Source organism: Lithobates pipiens, unplaced genomic scaffold, assembly GCF_037356315.1.
Source record: "Lithobates pipiens isolate NorthernLeopardFrog02 unplaced genomic scaffold, aLitPip1_a1.2 Scaffold_28, whole genome shotgun sequence".
Taxonomy (NCBI): domain Eukaryota; kingdom Metazoa; phylum Chordata; class Amphibia; order Anura; family Ranidae; genus Lithobates; species Lithobates pipiens.
Genome location: NW_027507789.1, coordinates 184,326,665 through 184,347,863, shown reverse-complemented (window position 1 = coordinate 184,347,863; position 21,199 = coordinate 184,326,665). Strand labels below are relative to the sequence as shown.

The window sequence follows — 21,199 nt, the reverse complement described above, 5'->3', positions numbered from 1 at the left end:
ATATCTCTAAAACCTGTACAGTTTAGGAGATATTCACTTTGCATGCACCCGCTGGCCTCAGCGGCGCATGCGCTGTGAATGCCCGGCTGAAGGTCTGGCAAACGCTGCCAGACCTTGCCGGGAAGAAAACTCCCATGCGCATGCGTGGGAGTGACGTCATCGCGGCTCCGGTGCTGTGAGTGGAAGACACTCCATGGGCTAAATTTCAGCTCCCTTTTTGTGGACCGGGTGAGATACCGATGCCTCGTTCTAAGGTAAGTATTTCATAGTGAGTTAGTATGCGCTGAATACTAGCTCATTATGCCTTTTCCTTACGTGTTTTTTTTTTTTGTCATTTTTTTCTTTTGTCCTGGGGATATACAACCGCTTTAAGCTACCAGCACGTATTTGTAGTGTGGGAAAGAAACTCATGCAAGTACTGGGATTACATGCAAACTTGATGCAGGTAATGTCCTGGCTGAAATTCTAACCAAGGACTGCAGTGTTGAAAGGCACCTGCAGTATATAGTGGCTGATAAATCTAAATGAGAGATTATACAAAATAATTCCAATGATAATGTTCATCTTTAGAATATTCTAAAAAAAAAAAAATATATATATATATATATATATATATATATATATATATATATATATATATATATATATATATATATATATATATATATATGGTATATATATTCTGGAAAGATCAGTTGTAGGAAAGATCTTTCTGTAGCTGGCTATACACATTACGATGTGATTGTACAATCTTCATTATCCTGAGATATATTTTCACATTCATTCATTTGCTGACCTGGGGCAATGCCGCATTGCAATAAATCAGCTTCCAGCTAGAGATAGGAGTTGGTAATGGTTTGAATCTAATTGGTGGCTGGGGTGATTGGAGGCAATGGTAAACATGGGTAAAAGTTTGTTAGTAAGGTTTAATACATTTTGTTTGTTTAATGCAGAGATGTTGGGTATCATTCTTGCCTAACTGAACACCCGTTATGTCACCTTGTCTCTTTATCAAGGCCTGTCTGCTGACATCCAGCTTGACAGTCAGAAGAGCCGATTTTTCCGCAGAACCCTCTTCACCGATTCATTGCAGCCCAGCAAAAAAATCACTATGGAGAGCCAGAGCAATTCACAGCGGACCTGCACCAATATCCAGGCCTATCTGCGGGTGTGTGTCTGTCATCAAATTTCACAACCTTAATCAGCTTAGCACTTGTTAGCATTACCAAATCATGATGTTATTTTGAGTAAAGAAGTACCCTTTTCTTGTTGTGAACAGTTGCTTCCTTTAATAATTCTGGCCATATATTATGTAATAGCTTGTAGGGGAGGTAGGTGTTGTGTGGTGGTTGTCAGGTCCTCTATGTTCCCCTCCTTGTTGGGCACCAAGTGAAGGTCACATGAGAGGCCTACCCCGGGGTGGATTCTTCTGGGCTAAGCTAAGCACTTTGTACAGGGTCACTGACGTGCAGATAGGGTACCTTTACTTGAGCCACGCTCATGACAAGGTAGATGACAGACATGAACGAACTATAATAAGCTCTCACTTGATGTACTAATTATCACCTTGGTTACTTGTGCATTTAGGAGAGACACACAGAGCCAATGCCCTCTTCACCTGTCCACCTGTATCATCACTACCTCACTCCCAGTAACGGGTCCTGCCGTGCACCTAGTGCAGACTCAATGCACTAAACTCTTCCTCTTTCGTACCTGTGTACAGGATGAGAGCCCTGGTCATGCAGATCTGCTCCTTTTGCTATGGGAGATGGATCACGGCCAAAGAAGTGCGCACAATATCTCCCTCGTTGAAAGAGGCTATCTCACCTGCCACACGTATTCACTTAATGACAGACTGCTAGAGAAACCTTTGTTAGCCTTGGTAACCATTTGTGTCTTCCCAATTGTACTGATGACTTCATATCCCAATGTTTTAGTGACCCGAGCTGTAGGCTTTATGTTGCGGTTACATACATTCCACCCCTTTAGTATCTTCGGACCAGGCAAAAGCAAAGTTTCAAAAGCTTTCCCTAAAGTATAAATTAACATGATGGCAATGACAAGTGACTGACAAGATAAAGTGCAAACATTCCCTAACATCCCTAGTCCCAGTAACTACAGGTTTATGGCTGCCCCAGCATACCTGTGCAAGTAAAGTCCAATGTTGGCAAAGTCTATGTCTGGAATTTAGCTCCAGCTTCCGCAGGACATGGGTCATTCAGACTCCAGCAACGTCACCAGGCAGAGCATTGCTCTCTGAGTGTGTGTAAGGCCCGTCCCCCCTCCTTTTATAGCACACAGGACAAGAAGATCGGACCCAAGTCAATCCGAGAGTAAAGTTAACCCCTAACTTCCCACTCTGGCAGCAATAACCACTACCTACACGCTTGATTCCTTCATCAACACAGTCAGTCTTCATAGGGGAATCTCTCCTGCTGCACAATTGTATTCTGACAGCAGGAGGTTTCTCTGCTGTCAGAATACAATGATCACTTCTGCCTGCTATAGCCCCCCAAAAACAACAACTTCAGTACAACCAGCCTGACCATAGATTAATCAAAATTTGGCCAGTACCTGCTGAACAAATTTCAATCTGTCCATGGTCAGCTTAACCTAAAGCAGACAGCCTGGGTCCCACTGAATCTTAGCACTGTGATCATTTCATAGCAATATACTGTATATATGTATGTGAACACAAGTTAATTAACCCGACAACAAGAAGATCTAGGGGTGCTCTATTTGCATATGGAATTTCAAGAGGGATTTCTGCCCCACCATATGTCTCAATCCAATGTACAGAGCCTAAAACTAACCTGAGCCTATATAAATTCTATCCTGTGTTTATTTCAGGGTGAAAGTGAGTTTAAGGATAAGCTGAGCCCAATAGTTGTCAGTGTGAACTTCAGTTTGAACACTGCGCCATCTTCTAGCGTCTTACCACCTATAATACACGGGAACACCTTCCTACAAGAGCAGGTGAGCTATGGATAATGTAGACCCAGAGCCAGGTACACTGATACTAATATAAGTACTTGCGAGAAGTCTCATGGTGTAATTAATCAAATCCATTTTGTGAAAAATGTATTTCCCTGGCCTTGTGTTTTAGATACATATATTACTGGATTGTGGAGAAGACAATATGTGCATTCCTGACCTACAGCTAAAGGCCAGCTGGTGAGTTCTCCTCCAACATATCATCCTTGAGTTCCCTTGCCTTAAATTAGACCTTCCAGTAGCTTTACAGTTCTGCACAGGGCTTTTTTTCTGGGGGAACTTGGGGGAACTCAGTTCCACCACCTCTGGCTCAGACCCTTTGGTGCCTGCTCACCACAATCACTTGTAAACACAGAAGTCTGGTTTCTCTGTTTACAAGTGACAGCTCTGCACTCTGTATGTAATGCAATCCTAATATTGAATGCCTCTTTAAGACTCTCCTACTGTTTTTGTGAAATCTGACTGAACACACCTACCATTTGATGTGATTTGGAGGGTGTGTGCAGGGGGAGGGGTTTTGTGGGGCCGTGGTTAAGTTCCAGCACCTATTGTTTGAGAAAAAAAAGCCCTGGTTCTCCATAAATACATTCTTGGTATGTCATAATATACAGAAATAAGAATATGCCACCTTCATCATTAAAAAGAGTTCCGGTCTATTGACTTTATCTAGGATGCAAAGATGCCATCAGTCTGCTGAAGGCAGGAGGGTGCACTTCTTCAAATACAAGTGGAGGCGCAAAAACTTGGAACCATAAGTAGGGTTGCCAACTGTCCAGGATTCACCCGGACAGTTCAGGTTTGGAACCATGCGTCCAGGTTTCAGACTGCCTGAAACCCGGACACATTATTCAGACTGGACCATGGCTTCCCAGCAGGGTTACTGGCTGCAGTTATCTAAGCTGAGAGTGTCTGTTACACCTTCTTTCACACTGCCTAAAGCCAGCACTCCCCCCCCCCCCCCCCCCAAACACACAGACAGGAAAGGAGAGAGGGCTTGATCTGTATCTCTTACTCTCTTAATTAGAAGTCCAGCAGCCTCAGATACATCTGGGTGAGAGGTGCTGACTGCCAAGGGGTGAGTGAGCTCACCATCCATCCCTGTCTGTGACTGAAGTCTCCCCCCTTCTCTCTACTGCCTCTGAGAGAGTACACTTAGGTAAATCAGGGTTCTCAGAGCACCCTTTACATCAGAGTTCCCCTTTCTACCAAAGGGCACACTGTTCCTTCTTACATCAAAGTCCTCTCCGTACATCAGAGTTCTTAATGTTCCCCCTTAACTCGGGGTTCCCAGAGCATCCCTTATGTTAGAGTCCCCAGAGTTCTCCCTTACATCAGAGTCTGCAGAGTCTTCCCTTACAGTGAAAGGGAACTCTGCAAGTTCAGATGTAAAAGGGGAACTCTGTGGACTCTGATGTAAAGGGGAACTATTGTTGTTAATGTCATATGATTAGAAATGTTATTTAATAGCAAGATATATCTATATCGTTTATACTATAAAAAAAATTGCTGTGCGCCGATAAAGTGTTCGGGTTTGACTTGAAGAAAAGGTGGCAACCCTAACCATAAGTTACCTAAAACCAATAAATCTGTATTAAATACGCAGTCTATTTAAGTCCATGTGCAGGGTGATGGGGGGGGGGGGGGGGGGGCAAACAGGGCTGCCATCATATCGGAACTGAAACCAAGTTCCAGGAGCTTGGGTGCACTTCTTCAGTCTCTACTCTCCTACTGATCAGACTGTTCATTATATCTTTTGTAGCAAGTCACAAAGTGAGGGGTTGCAGTAGGGGCTGATCTGTGTCAGACACACAGCCAACAACTGCACAAGCAGCTCAGCCCAGGAAGTAAATGTTGACCCTGGATGAGGCTTGAACACAGATGGATCAGTTCTTCTGGAAAGAAACACAGCTGTCAGGGAAAGTACTGTGATCTCAATTTGAGATATGCAGCACCTCAAGGTGTTACAATTTCAAATTACTTAGCATACAAGCTTTTAACATGTACCAGGACTGGTGAGCAGCTGCTGGTTGGCTCTACATTACCGCTGCTAACAAGCAAGGACATTGTAACACTGCATGCTGAATTCTTAAAGGGATAGTATTTTAAGTGCACCAACACAAAATTTGGGCCCCACCAAATAGCCAACAGAAGGTTGAGAGGGGAGAGTCTACTAACTACTGACTGCTATCACAGTGTTTGCCCATAGGTCTTTCCCTAGCTAAGGACACCCTTTGCAGGTTATATACAGAAAGTGCACCACTGGAACAATTACTGATTGCTGACAGACAGGTCAACTGTTTAGCCACTGTCTTATCATTATTTGACACTATTTATTGCTGCTGTATTTTTTTGTTGTTGTTGATGTATTCGTATGTATAACTGCCAATTGTGAATTGCTATAACCTGATGCTTTTTAACTGTTACTCAACTTAGGGTAATAACTTTTCCCACTGACCGATTCATTATTGCCCAGTTTCTTACATCATGTGCTCCCTTCGGGGATAAGAGCTACATGTGGACATTTTCTAGATATTTTGTCATATTGCATCCAAAGTACTTTTCTATTTGTTTGTCTTCTTTTATAGGAGTAAAGATCCCCTTGTTATTGGAGCGGACAATCTTGTACGAATCCACTTTGATGCAGGAAACCTTGGAGAAGGGGCTTACGAAGCAGAATTGCATGCTACACTTCCCCCTGGGGCTCATTATATGCAGATTTTGGGAAATGCTGAGGTGTGTATATTTATAAAAATAGGCCTGATCACTTGGAGAACCTGGGACATACCCTTGATGGTGATATCTCACAAAACACTGGCCTCGAGTAGAGTAGTGAAAATGGCAGAGTGGGCCTAACCCTCTAACTCAACATTCCTTTTGCCAACATCTTCCATTACTCAATAACCTGTTGGCTATTTGAATGGTGTTATGCCTACATCTGTAATCATAGTTCCATATATGATGACAATGAACTTCTGTCTCTTTTAACATTTTATGTTACTATGGATTTCTAGGAGAAGATTTTGTGCACTCCAAGAAAAGCGAATGACACAGAACTTGTGGTGTGTGAGCTGGGTAACCCCATGAAGAATGGAGCACAGGTGAGACATACAAGAGTGTGGATGGAACAAGGAGATGTACCACTACAGGGTAGAGCAGTGGTGGTTAATTTACATGTTATAGGGGCCTCAACTGCAGCCCTTAACACCAACTTAAGTGGCCACATATACTATTCAGTATATGTAATTCTACAGAAGACTGATAGGGACTGAGCACATACAACAGGAGATGGTCAATATCTGTGGACATGTTACAGGGGAGATTGGAAACACGGTCACACAAGACTGTTAGAGATCACTTCCATTACAAGCCCTTTACAATCGAATGTCCCCACTCCCACTAAGGACTGGTAGGGTCTAGGAGCCGCACAACAAGTACAAAGGGGCCGCATGTGGCCAAGGGTCTGCAGATGGGGCCCTAGCGGAGTAGAGGCTTTAAAGAATCAGAAGATTAATACTTCAAGGAACCATTTTTGAGACTCCATTAGGAACTTAAATACGTGTGCTTATATTGAGCTTAACTTATGAGACCATTCATTTTGATTTCCAACCAAACAAGTACCCAAATAAAGTAGTCATACAGTCAAACTCTTGACAGTATAGAACTGAACATTGAGTTTTTTTGACAAATTGGCTTTCCAGAGACCAGATTAGCTTTAGTTTTGTGTTAAGATATTCTTCCTCTGCCCCATGGTTTACAGATAAGTTAAAGCATTAAAATTATTTAAACATCCTGCTTGTATGATTGGCTGACTGGTTTTCTCAGAAATCTGCACTACAATGTCAAATTTTAAGTATTCCCTGCAATAGAAATGTAAGTTTTGGTGAGATACTCCCCACAGTTTAAATAAGAATTACATCTAAATGGATGCAGACACTGCAGATTTCCTCATTAAAGCATCAGAATAATAAACCAGTTCCTTACATTCAATATAAAAAAAAAAAATAATTTAAACCTGTGTGGACATGGAATTACATTTTGGCTGCGGTTTGCAAGCCACCTTAACCATGTGCTGCTTGTCCTCTTCTTTTCCATGTATAGATCAATGCAGAGCTTCTACTTAGCATCAGTGCCCTGGAAGACAGTGAAGGCAACTTCTCCTTCCCAATGCAAATCAAAAGGTGAGACCTACAATCTAGCACACAGCGGGCCTATCTTTTGCCAAAGGAAGACACTTTAGGGGCTCTAAGGTCCCCTCTCTTGAACCTTGAAACTGCTGAGATAGGCTTGCCTACATTTTACTTCATTGGAGAAGACACAAGAACGGGTGATTTGAATCTAAAGAGAGTATGGTGCAAAATCACCTCATATTGCTGCCTTGCACCACAAATATCTGAAGCCTGTATGCTAACCGCAGGCTCCCATACAGTTAAAAGGCTGATGTTGATGTGAAAATCGTTTTATCCAGCCCGAGAAATATTTACTTGTTGCTCTCCTTTTCCTTCTTGCAAAATTTCTTTTGGGGTACCCCCATGAAGAAATGTGATAAAGCTCCTGAGGAAGCGTTGACCAAAAACGCGAAACATGTAGAGCGCCAGAATATATTTAAGATCAGTTCTGTAATTAATACCCTGTCTAGTGTAACCTTTGCTTATATTGAATACTAATGTATACCTTTTCATCCTTTGGATATATACAACCAATAGATATGGATATGTATTAACATAGACAGGATATAAAGCAGCACTTGATATGTTTTTTTTTTATAATTTATATTTTATTTATTTTTTATAAATAAATAATTATTTTTTTTATTTTCTTGTTTTTCCCTATTGTATATTCAAACACAATATTATGTCTAAAAAGTCCAATACAACCAACACTTTTTTTTGAGGTTTTTTTCTGTGTGTAGGTTTTCTCCCCTTTTTCCTGGTTTTGTTTCCTTTTGTGTTGTTTTAAATTTGAGACCTACAATCTGTCATATGGCTTTTAATGAAAAAAAAAAATGAAAAAACTTCAATCGCGCAACCTGAATAAATTAATCAAACAAGTGCTCACAAATTTCCAAGCCCAAACTACTCCAAAAAGATCAATAATCAGTTAATCAGTGATAAAAAATACTTATACCACTCATAAAATATACGAAAAAATATAAATCAATATGTGAAATATATGGTGAATCTGCCTCTCACGCAGACCAGCAACAACAAAGAAAAAAATTAATTAATTAAATCAATAAATAGAGTCCCCTGTGTTGTGCCAAACACTCTCACTCAATAGAACTACAAGTTCTAAACATCAGATTTGTGATCTTAACAATTTATCCTAAATGATCCTAAATTATCAAAATTAATGGTTTGCCTTAACATAATGCACATCAACTCGTGAAATAACGCACATTAATGAGTGTGCAGTAAAACATTACAAGGTATATTCACAAGCATGCAGTGGGTATAGATAAGAATCACGCCCCCTCCCCCCTTAAAATCACATTTTGTTGCTTTTCAGCCCGAAATTAAGAAAGACACAGTTTTTGTTTTATCTAGCTGTATTTACTAGTGCAACTTATAACAACCAAATGAAAGATATAACACCAACATGTCAGAAAAAAATTAAAAACCTTCAAAAACAGAATCACTGAGTTGTAAAAAATATCACTCCCCTCCAAAAAATGACTTGTAAACTCAATTAGGTATAGCTAGTCACCTTCTTAATGGCACACAAAACCATTTGACTTTCAGCTATGATCAGCTGTGGTCATTTTGATTAACTCAGCATGAAAAGAGCTTTTCTGGAGCATTTCAGTCCCTGGTAGTGCAACTGAAGCAATCGACTACGAGTGGCAGGGCACTGTCACCGGGATCTACGGGATAAAGTTGTAGACAGGCACAAGTCAGGAGATTAATACAAACAAAAAAATGTCAAAGGCTTTATCAATGCCTGGAAGCACAGTGAAGTCTATTATTAGGAAGTGGAAGGTACAAAAAAAGCCACTCCTCAAAAAAGGCTGCAGCTAAAAAGTGAGCTTTGCCAGAAGGACCCTTTAAAACTCTGAGGCCACATGGGAAAATGTGTTATGGTGGCATGAGAGTAAAATTTTATTATTTGGCCTCCACATAAAATGAAATGTCTGGCGGAAATCCAATACAGCTCACCATACAAATAACAACATTCCTACCGTAAAGCATGTAGGTGGTAATATACTGTTATGGGGATGTTTCTCTGAAGCAGGGACTGGACCAGTTGTCACTAAGGATGAGCTTCGAGTTTGCCTGTTCGCCTGTTCAGTGAACAGTGAACAATTTGGGCTGTTCTCTGTTGGGCTGTTGGGCTGTTCCCAGCAAATTCGAAAAGCCGGAACACCCTATACAAGTCTATGGGAGAAATCTAAAGTGCTAATTTTAAAGGCTAATATGCAAGTTACTGTCCTAAAAAGTGTTTGGGGACCTGGGTCCTGCCCCAGGGGACATGGATCAATGCAAAAAAAAGTTTTAAAAACAGCAGTTTTTTCAGGAGCAGTGATTTTAATAATGATTAAAGTGAAACAATAAAAGTGTAATATTCCTTAAAATGTGGTACCTGGGGGGTGTCTATAGTATGCCTGTGAAGGGGCGCATGTTTCCCGTGCTTAGAACTGTCCCTGCACAAAGTGTCATTTGTGCAGGAAAAAAAGTATTTTAAAATCACTTGAGGCTATATTGTCGGCTCCCGTAATACAGAGAACACTCAATGAGTGTTCTCTGTATTAGCCGACAATTCATTCATTCATTGATTAAAAAAAAAAAAAAAAGCGTGGGGGTTCCCCTTAAATTCAATTACCAGGCCCTTCAGGTCTAGTATGAATATTAAGGGGAACCCCGTGTCAAATTAAAAAAAAATTGACGTGGGGGTCCCTCTAAATATCCTTACCAGACCCTTCAGGTCTGGTATGGATATTAAGGGGAACCCCGCATCAAATTAAAAAAAAAAATTGACGTGGGGTCCCCCTAAAAATCCATACTAGACCCTTTATCCGAGCACGCAACCTGGCAGGCCGCAGGAAAAGAGGGGGGACAAAAGAGCGCCCCCCCCTCCTGAACCGTACCAGGCCACATGCCCTCAACATTGGGAGGATGCTTTGGGGGTCTGTGACTCCTCAAAGCACCTTGTCCCCATGTTGATGTGGACAAGGGCCTCATCCCCACAACATTGAGCGGTGTTTGTGGCGGTCTGCGGGCAGAGGGCTTATCAGAATCTGGAAGCCCCCTTTAACAAGGGGACCCCCAGATCCCGGCCCCCCCTGTTTGAAATGGTAAGGGGGTACAAAAGTACCCCTACCATTTCACAAAGAAAGTGTAAAAATGGTTAAATAAGACAAACACACTTTTGAAAAACTTTATTAAAAAAAAAAAAAAATCTCCGCAGTGTCTCCGCAGTTTATTTTATTTTTAATACAGGTATTTTATGTGTGTGTCTTATTTAACCATTTTTATACTTTCTTTGTGAAATGGTAGGAGTACTTTTGTACCCCCTTACCATTTCAAACAGGGGGGGCAGGGATCTGGGGGTCCCCTTGTTAAAGGGGGCTTCCAGATTCTGATAAGCCCCCCGCCCGCAGACCCCCACAACCACCGCTCAGGGTTGTGGGGATGAGGCCCTTGTCTACATCAACATGGGGACAAGGTGCTTTGAGGGGTCACAGACCCCCAAAGCATCCTCCCAATGTTGAGGGCATGTGGCCTGGTACGGTTCAGGAGGGGGGTGCTCTCTCGTCCCCCCCTCTTTTCCTGCGGCCTGCCAGGTTGCGTGCTCGGATAAAGGGTCTGGTATGGATTTTTAGGGGGACCCCACGTCAAATTTTTTTTAAATTTGATGCGGGGTTCCCCTTAATATCCATACCAGACCTGAAGGGTCTGGTATGGATATTTAGGGGGACCCCCACGTCAATTTTTTTATAATTTGACACGGGGGTTCCCCTTAATATCCATACCAGACCTGAAGGGCCTGGTAATTGAATCTTAGGGGAACCCCCACGCTTTTTATTTATATAATTTTTTAATCAACGAATGAATGAATTGTCGGCTAATACAGAGAACACTCATTGAGTGTTCTCTGTATTATGGGAGCCGACAATATAGCCACAAGTGATTTTAAAATACTTTTTTTCCTGCACAAATGACACTTTATGCAGGGACAGTTCTAAGCACAGGAAACATGCGCCCCTTCACAGGCATACTATAGACACCCCCCAGGTACAACATTTAAAGGAATATTACACTTTTATTGTTTCACTTTAATCATTATTAAAATCACTGCTCCTGAAAAAACTGCAGTTTTTAAAACTTTTTTTTTGCATTGATCCATGTCCCCTGGGGCAGGACCCGGGTCCCCAAACACTTTTTAGGACAGTAACCTGCATATTACCCCTTTAAAATTAGCACTTTAGATTGTGAACGTTCGAGTCCCATAGACTTTAATAGGGTTCTAAAGTTCACACAAAGTTTAGGTCTGTTCGCAGGTTCTGGTGCGAACTGAACAGGGGGGTGTTCGGCTCATCCCTAATTGTCACAATAGAAGAAAAATGGATGGGGCAAAATATTGTCAAATTCTTAAGGAAATCTCTTGTCTTCTGCCAGAAAGTTGTCATTGGGAAGAAGGTTTACCCAAAGCACACAGCAAAAATGACCACACAGTGGCTGAAGGAGAAAAAGGTGAATGTACTTCATTGCCTAGTCAGAGCCCAGCCTTAAACCACATTGAAAATCTGTGGCATGACTTGAAGACTACTGTCCACCAACATTAACTGAACTTTGCAGTTCTACAAAGAAAAGTCTAGATGTGCAAGACATATCCCAACAAGCTAAAAGATAATTAAAGCAAAATGCGGTTCAACAAAATACTGACACAAGGGGGTGATCCTTTTTCCAACTGATTTTGATTATTTTTTTCTGACATGTTTGTGTTCTATCCTTCACTTGGATGTTATATGTTGCAAATACAGCTGGATAAAACAGAAACGGTGTATGTCACCATTTCCGTCTACAAAGCAACAAAATGTGATTATTTTAAAGGGGTGATTCTTTTCTATACCCACTGTACATTTGTTTTAACTTGGTACTGTAAATGAGTTAGTGGTTGCCCAATTTTCATGTGGTGGTTAAATGTTTTTTCTTGTTTGTTTCAGCCGCAACAGTCAGAATTCAAGCAGTTCGGTTGTATGGGTGCATTTAATTGTGACAGTTAAAATATTTCTAGATCTTCGGGGGTAAGTGTATTAAGACTTTACTGCTGAACTACTTTACTGTTGAACTGCTGAGGCTACATTGCAACAATACATGGCTGAAGTACAGGTAATGCAGTTGCTTTAGGTTACAAGTGGAAAAGGACCACTTTGGCATTCTTTGCATTCTTCTTCATTGTTTCTTGATCTAACACACCCTGGCAACAGAAAAGTGAGGAGCTGATTGGTTGATCAAACTATGTGCAGAGCAAAACAATGATCTTCTCGTAGTTTCTACCTTTTGGGTCTGTTAAATTTGCCACTGAAAGTGTTTTGTTATATCGGTTTCCTAAGTGCAAATAAAAATACATGGTTCACCATGTTAGGTCCATTGTGTCCTGTGCACTCTTCCTGGAGTATAGTTAGCTCTCTCAGTTATTTTCTTTGGACCAGGGGTCTGCAAACTTTCTAAACCAATGGCCGGTTTATTGTCCTTCAGACTTTAGGGGGGCCCGGCTATGGCCAGCAAGAGTGGAAATTTTCCTGACATTAGTGGGAGTAAACATTTGGTATTAGGGGGAACAATAGTGCCCCAGCATTGGTATCATAGGGAATGAATAGTTCCCCATTATTGGTGTCATAGGGAGGAATAGTGCCCCATTTTGGTGTCATAAGGAGGAATTTCCCATTAATTGTGTCAGAGGGAGAAATGGTGCCCCATTGTTGGTCTCGAATGGCAGAATAGTATCAGTGGGAGGAATAGAGCCCCAAGGCAAAGCAAGCAAGGGGATGCAGTTCGGAGACCACTGCTTTGGACTATAGAATAGTGTCTATGTTGTGGAGATTGGGATGGGGGAGTTAAGTAGTTCACAGGACACAGTATGGGAGCAGGGTCAAGCAAAAGGAACCACAGCGTGAAAAAAAAGGGGCTGGGTGTATAGGGGTAGGGAATTGGGGAAGAGGGGAAGAAGACTTCCCACAGTCTAAACTTTGCCACTCTTGCCATCAGGAGGTGGTTGATTAAGGAAATGTCAGTATTTTAAGGGTAGGCACGTACTTGGACCCACAGGTCTACCTTGGCTGCTTAAAACAAAGACTGTGTCCAGATGAAACAAAAAAACTGGTACATTGTTTAGGAGGTGAGGTCTGTTAAATAGGTGAAGGAAAGGGTCAATCTAATAAAACCATGTTTTTCAAATTTGCTCTTCCGTGTGGTTTGCAGAGACAAAAATGTCCTCCATCTGATATAGTTCTCTGATTATATGTTATTAAACATTCATTGGTAGAGATATTGACTGTTTTCAATAGAGGGGGATGCAAGCCTTTGTCGCATTTTAACAGTTGTGACATAAGCAATCTTTTATAGCGTTTTGATGACATAGGAGTCAGATGAAGTAAGTATGCCTCTGGGTCATCCCCCAACTGGTCATCAATAAGTTTGAACTCCAGATCAGGTACTCCAGACCAGAAAGGTCTCAGAATTGGACAACTCCAAAATATATGCAAGTACAGCCGGGCCAAAGTTTTTGAGAATTAAACAAATATTAATTTTCACAAACTCTGCTGCTTCAGTGTTTTTAGATCTTTTTGTCAGATGCTACTATGGTATACTGAAGTATAATTACAAGCATTTCATAAGTGTCAAAGGCTTTTATTGATAATTACATTAAGTTTATGCTGAGTCAATATTTGCAGTGTTGACTCTTTTTTAAGACCTCTGTAATTTGCCCTGGCATGCTGTCAATCAACTTTTGGACTACATCCTGACTGATGGCAACCCATTCTTGCATAATCAATGGTTGGAGTTCGACAGAATTTGTGTTTTTCGTTTTTTTTTGTTCACCTGCCTCTTGAGGATTGACCACAAGTTCTGAATGGCATTAAGGTCTGGGGAGCCACTTAGTTATCACTTTTGCCTTATGGCAAGATGCTCCATCATGCTGGAAAAGGCATTGTTTGTCACCAAACTGTTCTTAGATGGTTGGGAGAAGTTGCTCTTGGATGATATTTTTGTACTAAACTTTATTCATGGCTGTGTTCTTAGGCAACATGGTGAGTGAGCCCACTCCCTTGGCTGAGAAGCAACACCACACATGAATGGTCTCAGGATGCTTTATTGTTGGTACGACACAGGACTAATGGTAGCACTTCAACTTTTCTTCTCCGGACAATGATTTTTCCGGATGCCCCAAACAATCGTAGGGGATTCAGCTAAGAAAATTACTTTACCCCAGTCCTCAGCAGTCCAATCACTGTACTTTTTGCAGAATATCAGTCTGTCCCTGATGTTTTTCCTGGAGAGAAGTGGCTTCTTTGCCCTTCTTGACACCAGGCCTCAGAAGCACTCACACCTGCCAGCCACCATTCTTGAGTAAGCTCTGCACTGGTGGTTCCCCAGATCCCACAGCTGGATCAACTGTTGGAGACGGTCCTGACACTTGCTGGACTTTCTTGGGCTCCCTGAAGCCTTCTTCACAATTGCAGTGGAAATGTTTTTTGGGGATTAAATTAATTTTCATGGCAAAGAGGGAATTTGCAATTAATTGCAATTCATCTGATCACTCTTCATAACGTTCTGGAGGATATGCAAATTGCTATCACAAAACCTGAGGCAGCAGACTTTGTAAAAATTAATATTTGTGTCATTCTCAAAACTTTTGGCCACGGCTGTAGGTGTCCTCTTGTTGGAGACAACGCCAACACTGAGAGAGCACCTGCGGTAACATTTTTTTTCAAGGGTTAATGGGTTCCTGTGCCAGCATCTCAAAAAATGTAAAGTACGTTTCTTGAATGTAACAGAAAGAGATGAGGCATGGGTAAGGCACTATACTTTTCTTATGGTGTCCTGAAAGACTGATGCCCAAGTCAGTCTCCCACTCTATGACATTTGATTGTTTTTTAATATATATAAAGAGTCGCTTTAACAGTTGTTCTGATAAGATACCAGCCACACAGGAGGGGATTGTCAAATGTCGGACATACAGTAAAATGTAAGAGGGAGCAGTGAGGCTCGGTTCACACAGGGGCGACACGACTTCAGGACGACTTTGTGAGGCAACTTGGAGACGACTTGAACACGACTTTTAGACATGACCTGGGGTGACTTAGAAGTCACCCCAGGCCAGGCGACTTTTGCCGTGGCCAATCAGAGAATGAGCTCTGAAGGGGGAACTCCACGCCAAATTTATTTAAAAAATTTGGCATGGGTTCCCCCTCCAAGAGCATACCAGGTCCTTAGGTCTGGTATGGATTCCAAGGGGGACCCCCTATGCTGAAAAAACGGCGTGGGGGTCCCCCCCAGATCCATACCAGACCCTTATCCGAGCACGCTACCCGGCCGGCCAGGAAAGGGGGTGGGGACAAGCGGGCGGCCCCCCTCTCCTGAGCCATACCAGGCCGCGTGCCCTCAACATGGGGGGTGCCTTGGGGAGGGGGCGCGCGGCCCCCCCACCCCAAAGCACCTTGTCCCCATGTTGATGAGGACAAGAGCCTCTTCCCGACAACCCTGGCCGTTGGTTGTCGGGGTCTGCGGGCGGGGGGCTTATTGGAATCCAGGAGCCCCTTTAATAAGGGGGCTCCCGGATACCGGCCCCCCACCCTATGTGAATGAGTATGGGGTACAATATACCCCTACCCATTCACCTGTAAAATAAAGTACAAAAAAAACACAACACACAAGATAAAATAGTTTATTGCACAGCTCCGGGGGTCTTCCGTCTTCGGGGGTCTTCTCGTCAGACTCCTCCGCTATCTTCTTCTAGCTCTTTTACTAGCGGAGGAGCCCGGCTTTCTTCCTCGCTGCCGCCCTCTTCTTCCAACTTCGGGGGTCTTGTCCCCCTCTTCGGTTCTTCTGCCGGGCCACCGCGCCTTCTTATAGCTCTTTTACAGGCGGTAGCCCGGTCTTCTGTCGCCGCCGCCTTCCGTTCTTCTTCTTCTTCTTCTTCTTCTTCTCCTGGAGATGTTGACTCGACGTTCTCTGCGGCCGCAATGCCAGGGACGTGATGCGCGGCGACTTATATAAGGACAAGGGGCGGGGTCATCGGTTGATGTCACATGGGTTGATGTCACATGGTGACTCCGCCCCCTTACGATGTCACAGTCCTGGAGGATGCTGGGACTGTCGCCATGTGACATCAACCCATGTGACATCAACCGATGACCCCGCCCCTTGTCCTTATATAAGTCGCCACGCAGCGCGTCCCTGGCATTGTGGCCGGAGAGAACGTCGAGTCAACATCTCCAGGAGAAGAAGAAGAAGAAGAAGAAGAAGAAGAACGGAAGGCGGCGGCGACAGAAGAACCGAAGTGGGGGACAAGACCCCCGAAGTCGGAAGAAGAGGGCAGCGGCGAGGAAGAAAGCCGGGCTCCTCCGCTAGTAAAAGAGCTAATAGAAGATAATAATAGCGGAGGAGTCCGGGGAGAAGACCCCCGAAGACGGAAGACCCCCGGAGCTGTGCAATAAACTATTTTATCTTGTGTGTTGTTTTTTTTTTGTACTTTATTTTACAGGTGAATGGGTAGGGGTACATTGTACCCCATACTCATTCACATAGGGTGGGGGGCCGGTATCCGGGGGCCCCCTTATTAAAGGGGGCTCCCGGATTCCGATAAGCCCCCCGCCCGCAGACCCCGACAACCAACGGCCAGGGTTGTCGGGAAGAGGCCCTTGTCCTCATCAACATGGGGACAAGGTGCTTTGGGGTGGCACCCCCCCATGTTGAGGGCACTCGGCTCAGGAGGGGGGGGCGCCCGCTCGTCCCCACCCCCTTTCCTGGCTGGCCGGGTAGCGTGCTCGTATAAGGGTCTGGTATGGATCTGGGGAGGACCCCCACGCTGTTTTTTCGGCATAGGGGGTTCTCCTTGGAATCCATACCAGACCTAAGGGCCTGGTATGCTCTCGGAGGGGGAACCCACGCCAATTTTTTTTTATAAATTTGGCGTGGAGTTCCCCCTTCAGAGCTAATAATTCTGTCAAAGTCACCTCCGTATATACAGAGATCCGACTTGGAGGCGACCTCCATTGAAATCAATGGGTACAAGTCGCCTACAAGTCGGATTCAAGTAGTACAGGAACTTCTTTTGAAGTCGGAGCGACTTCAGTAGCGTGCATTAAGACGGCTCTCATTCACTTACATTGATTTTTAAATGTTGTCCGACCTGAGGCGACTAGGGCCGACCTGAAGTCGGATCGGAGTCGCCCCTGTGTGAACCGAGCCTTAGGCACAGCCATTGTGTAGCACTGTAAAGCACGAAGCAAAACCTGGGTATGCAACGAGCAATCATGGCTGCCCCCCCCCCGTGTACATATATAATTACAAATGATAAAAAGAAACAAGTTTTGTAACATATTAACACACACTAATCAGATTATTTACGTCAAGCTGACCACTTTAACATTGAATGTACTATAAAATTGTTTGATAACATTTTAAGCTAATTCAAAAAAACACAAAGCAATCACTTAGCTGTTAAAGCTATGCATTTATTGCATGCATTTAGAGGAATAACGCTGAAAAAAGTAATACTCCATATCATCGCTATTATTATGCTATTACCCTTTGTACCACCACCCCCTCCCTTTAGAATGTAAGCTCTACGAGCCGGGCCCTCCTGTACCTTTTGTATTGTACTGTAATTGTGTTGTTCCCCCCTATACATTGTAAAGCGCTGCGTAAACTGTTGGCGCTATATAAATCAATAATAATAATATCATTCCCCAGGAATTCGCACCCTTCTGATGTTGTACTCCCCTTACCCAACTGGAACCCTAAAGAAGAATCTGATAAACCACTGGATAAAGGGGAGATAGTGACCCATGTCTACGAGGTAATCAGTTAAAGGGTTTTTCCATATTTTATAACCCATACCTCCCAATCGTCGCTCATTTAGAAAGACTGTTTCCCTACTGGAACCAAATCCATTTGTTCTCTTCTTTCCTCAGTTGTCCTTTTATTTGATCTGATGCATAGACCTTAATAAAAATATATAATTTAAAGTGTATGTAAATCCCAACAATAAACATCTTGTGTGCTTTCTTTTGGTCTGTTAATTATACCACTAAAAGCGAGCGATCTTATGTATTTCTGTGCACTCTGCAAGGAGCGTTTGTTGACACCCTAGGTCAGGACTACAGAACACCTCCCTTTATGTTATAAAAGATGATGAAGGGGGATGTTTTCTGTAATCCTGTCCTAAGGTGGCAATGCTGCTCCTCCATAAATACAATACAATGAGTGAGTGTCGCTACCCTAGGATAGGAAGTGTGATACTGGCAGGATCACCAGGTGAAAATAAAGGAAAATAAACCTGAATGAGAACTAATATAACCACCAGAGTAAGTGGCAATATATGACATTTGTGTTCTTGGCAAAACTGAGATTGTTAAAGATTGGCTGGGGGTTTGGGATTAGTTAGGATTTTGAATTTGCAAGGGAATTGGTATGATGGTGTCAAATAAAAGTGTAGCACCCCAACAATAACTCTATTTTTATCCTTACCATTAGTTGCACAATGCTGGTCCAGGCACTGTCCACGTCAAGTTGGTTATTGAGAGTCCTGAACGCTATGAAGAGGACGTTTTCCTATATCCACTGCGTCTGAAGCCTGATGAACAACTGAATTGCACCTCTGCCAATCTCAACCTTTTGCAGGTCAGGAGCGTAATGCTCAAATCATAAGACTTAGGCCCCTTTCACACTGGGACGCTTTGCAGGCGATACAACGCTAAAAATAGCGCCTGCAAAGTGCCCTGAAACAGCCGCTGCTGTGTCTCCAATATGAAAGCCCGAGGGCTTTCACACTGGAATGGTGTGCTTACAGGATGGTCCTAAAAGTCCTGCAAGCCACATCTTTGGAGCGCTGTAGGAGCGGTGTATTTACCGCTCCTAAAGCGCCCCTTTCCATTGAAAACAACGGGGCAGCGCTGCAAACCTCCGCTGCAGCGGCACTTTGCAGGCAGTTTTAACCCTTTTTAGGATGCCAGTGGGGGGTTAAAGCCGCCCCGCTAGCGACCGCTTTACTGCCGCTTTACTGCCAGCGCCCGCAACTCTTCAGTGTGAAAGTAGCCTAAAGGGTGGTGTTATCGACTTTATAGTCGTGGGTAAAACGCAGACTTACCATAATTATGCTAGAGGGAAATTAGGACACAGTAAAAAAAGGCTTTAGTTGTTTACTTAAGGAAGAAAGTGGGAAATGAGAGGAAGCTGTAAAGAAAAAAACTGAAGGAAGAGATACAAAAATAAAAACAAAGTCCAAAAGTCTTGCATGACAGGGACAGAACGTTGCCACTCTTTAACATGAAGTGCTTAAACAAGAACCTTCATGGCTGGATCACCACCAATTATTTTAATGAGAGGTACAGATTAGAAAATTACTTTTGAAGTTACCTCAACATGCTAAAGATTTTATGGAATTTTAATGATTGGATTTGCATATCCTTTAAATATATATATATATATATATATACATACATACACTATATTGCCAAAAGTATTGAGATGCCTGCCTTTACACGCACATGATCTTTAATGGCATCCCAGTCCTAGTCTGTAGAGTTCAATATTGAGTTGGCTCACCCTTTGCAGCTATAACAGCTTCAACTCTTCTGGGAAGGCCGTCCACAAGGTTTAGGAGTATGTCTATGCGAATGTATGACCATTCTTCCAGAAGTGCATTTGTGAGGTCAGGCACTGATGTTGGATTAGAAGGCCTGCCTTGCAGTCTCTGCTCTAATACATCCCTTGTTCTATTGGGTTGAGGTCAGGACTCTGTGCAGGCCAGTCAAGTTCCTCCACCCCAAATTCGCTTAACCATGTCTTTATGGACCTTCCTTTATGCACTGGTCCAAATCATTTGGTGGAGAGGGGATTATGGTGTGGGGTTGTTTTTCAGGGGTTGGGGTTGGCCCCTTATTTCCAGTCAAGGGAACTCTTAAGGCATCAGCATACCAAGACATTTTGGACAATTTCATGCTCCCAACTTTGTGGGAACAGTTTGGTGATGGCCCCTTCCTGTTCCAACATGACTGCGCACCAGTGCAAAACCTAGGTCCATAAAGACATGGATAAGCGAGTTTGGGCTCAGTTCACCGTGGCAAAGTGAGATGGACATTCACCCCCACCCCCAATCCCCCCCCCCCCCGAAGCCAGCTTATTGAGAAAGCACAGCCGATTCGTTCATAGTGGAAGCTCTGCTGATTTTATCATCCAATCATGTGCAAGCTAAAATGCTGTTTTTTATTTTCCTTGCATGTCCCCCTCTGATCTACAGCGACTGCACTTCCAAGTGCACTTGCAATGCAAAGTGGATTTTCCTTTAGTAAATAACCCCCATAGTGATAGTTTTGATAATGTTATAAATTTGAATTTGAATGTAGCCAACTGGCATTGGCTAAAATTTTACTTATTATTTGTGCTTCTCAGCTGGACGTTGCAGAACCAACTAAAACACCTTCAAACTTCACTAAGGGAGGTGATCATAACGTGAGGAAGAGAGAGGTGTCAGGCATGGATCAAGATGGTGGGACTACAGGGACCGAAAACAGTACAAGCACCAAAGATGGACCCAAGCACAAACAGCCTATTACGCTGGTAACAATCATTACTGTATCTTCCATGACCCATATCTACACTGTTTGGTTCGGTAGGACAGCAAACCACATAGAACCAGCAAGGAAAAATCTGTACCAATGTAATTGTAACCTGCTAATTGTATGCATCAGTCTACAGCAGATGTAGCTGATCCCTACACATCCTCCATGTCATTTCAGACATCTGGATCTGCACATATGTGGACTTAGGGGTCTATGCATAAAAAATTAGCCGTGATTATATATATATTTATATATTTTACAGGGCTGCAGTGGCTCAGCTTGCTGGAAGGCTGAGTGTGTCATTGAGAATCTGGATAAGGGAAAGAGGGTGACGGTAGCACTTGAGTCCGTACTATGGATTTCCAGCTTCATGAAGGTAAGTGTAAACATTTATTGGTGATTACCAACCAGGGTCTGCTT

At 43.1% G+C, this 21,199-nt stretch overlaps 1 protein-coding gene across 1 annotated transcript in view; it reads left to right on the top strand.

Annotated features, from left to right (window-relative positions):
* LOC143935912 (integrin alpha-IIb-like) overlaps positions 1–21,199 on the top strand; it is a 156,194-nt gene that overhangs the window by 118,954 nt on the left and 16,041 nt on the right. The window contains exons 17-27 of the mRNA XM_077460102.1: positions 1,017–1,168; positions 2,851–2,976; positions 3,107–3,174; positions 5,580–5,727; positions 6,006–6,092; positions 7,093–7,172; positions 12,155–12,235; positions 17,910–18,015; positions 18,693–18,839; positions 20,610–20,777; positions 21,042–21,155. Coding sequence (XP_077316228.1) covers positions 1,017–1,168; positions 2,851–2,976; positions 3,107–3,174; positions 5,580–5,727; positions 6,006–6,092; positions 7,093–7,172; positions 12,155–12,235; positions 17,910–18,015; positions 18,693–18,839; positions 20,610–20,777; positions 21,042–21,155 — 1,277 coding nt within the window. The remainder of the gene's footprint in view (positions 1–1,016; positions 1,169–2,850; positions 2,977–3,106; positions 3,175–5,579; positions 5,728–6,005; positions 6,093–7,092; positions 7,173–12,154; positions 12,236–17,909; positions 18,016–18,692; positions 18,840–20,609; positions 20,778–21,041; positions 21,156–21,199) is intronic.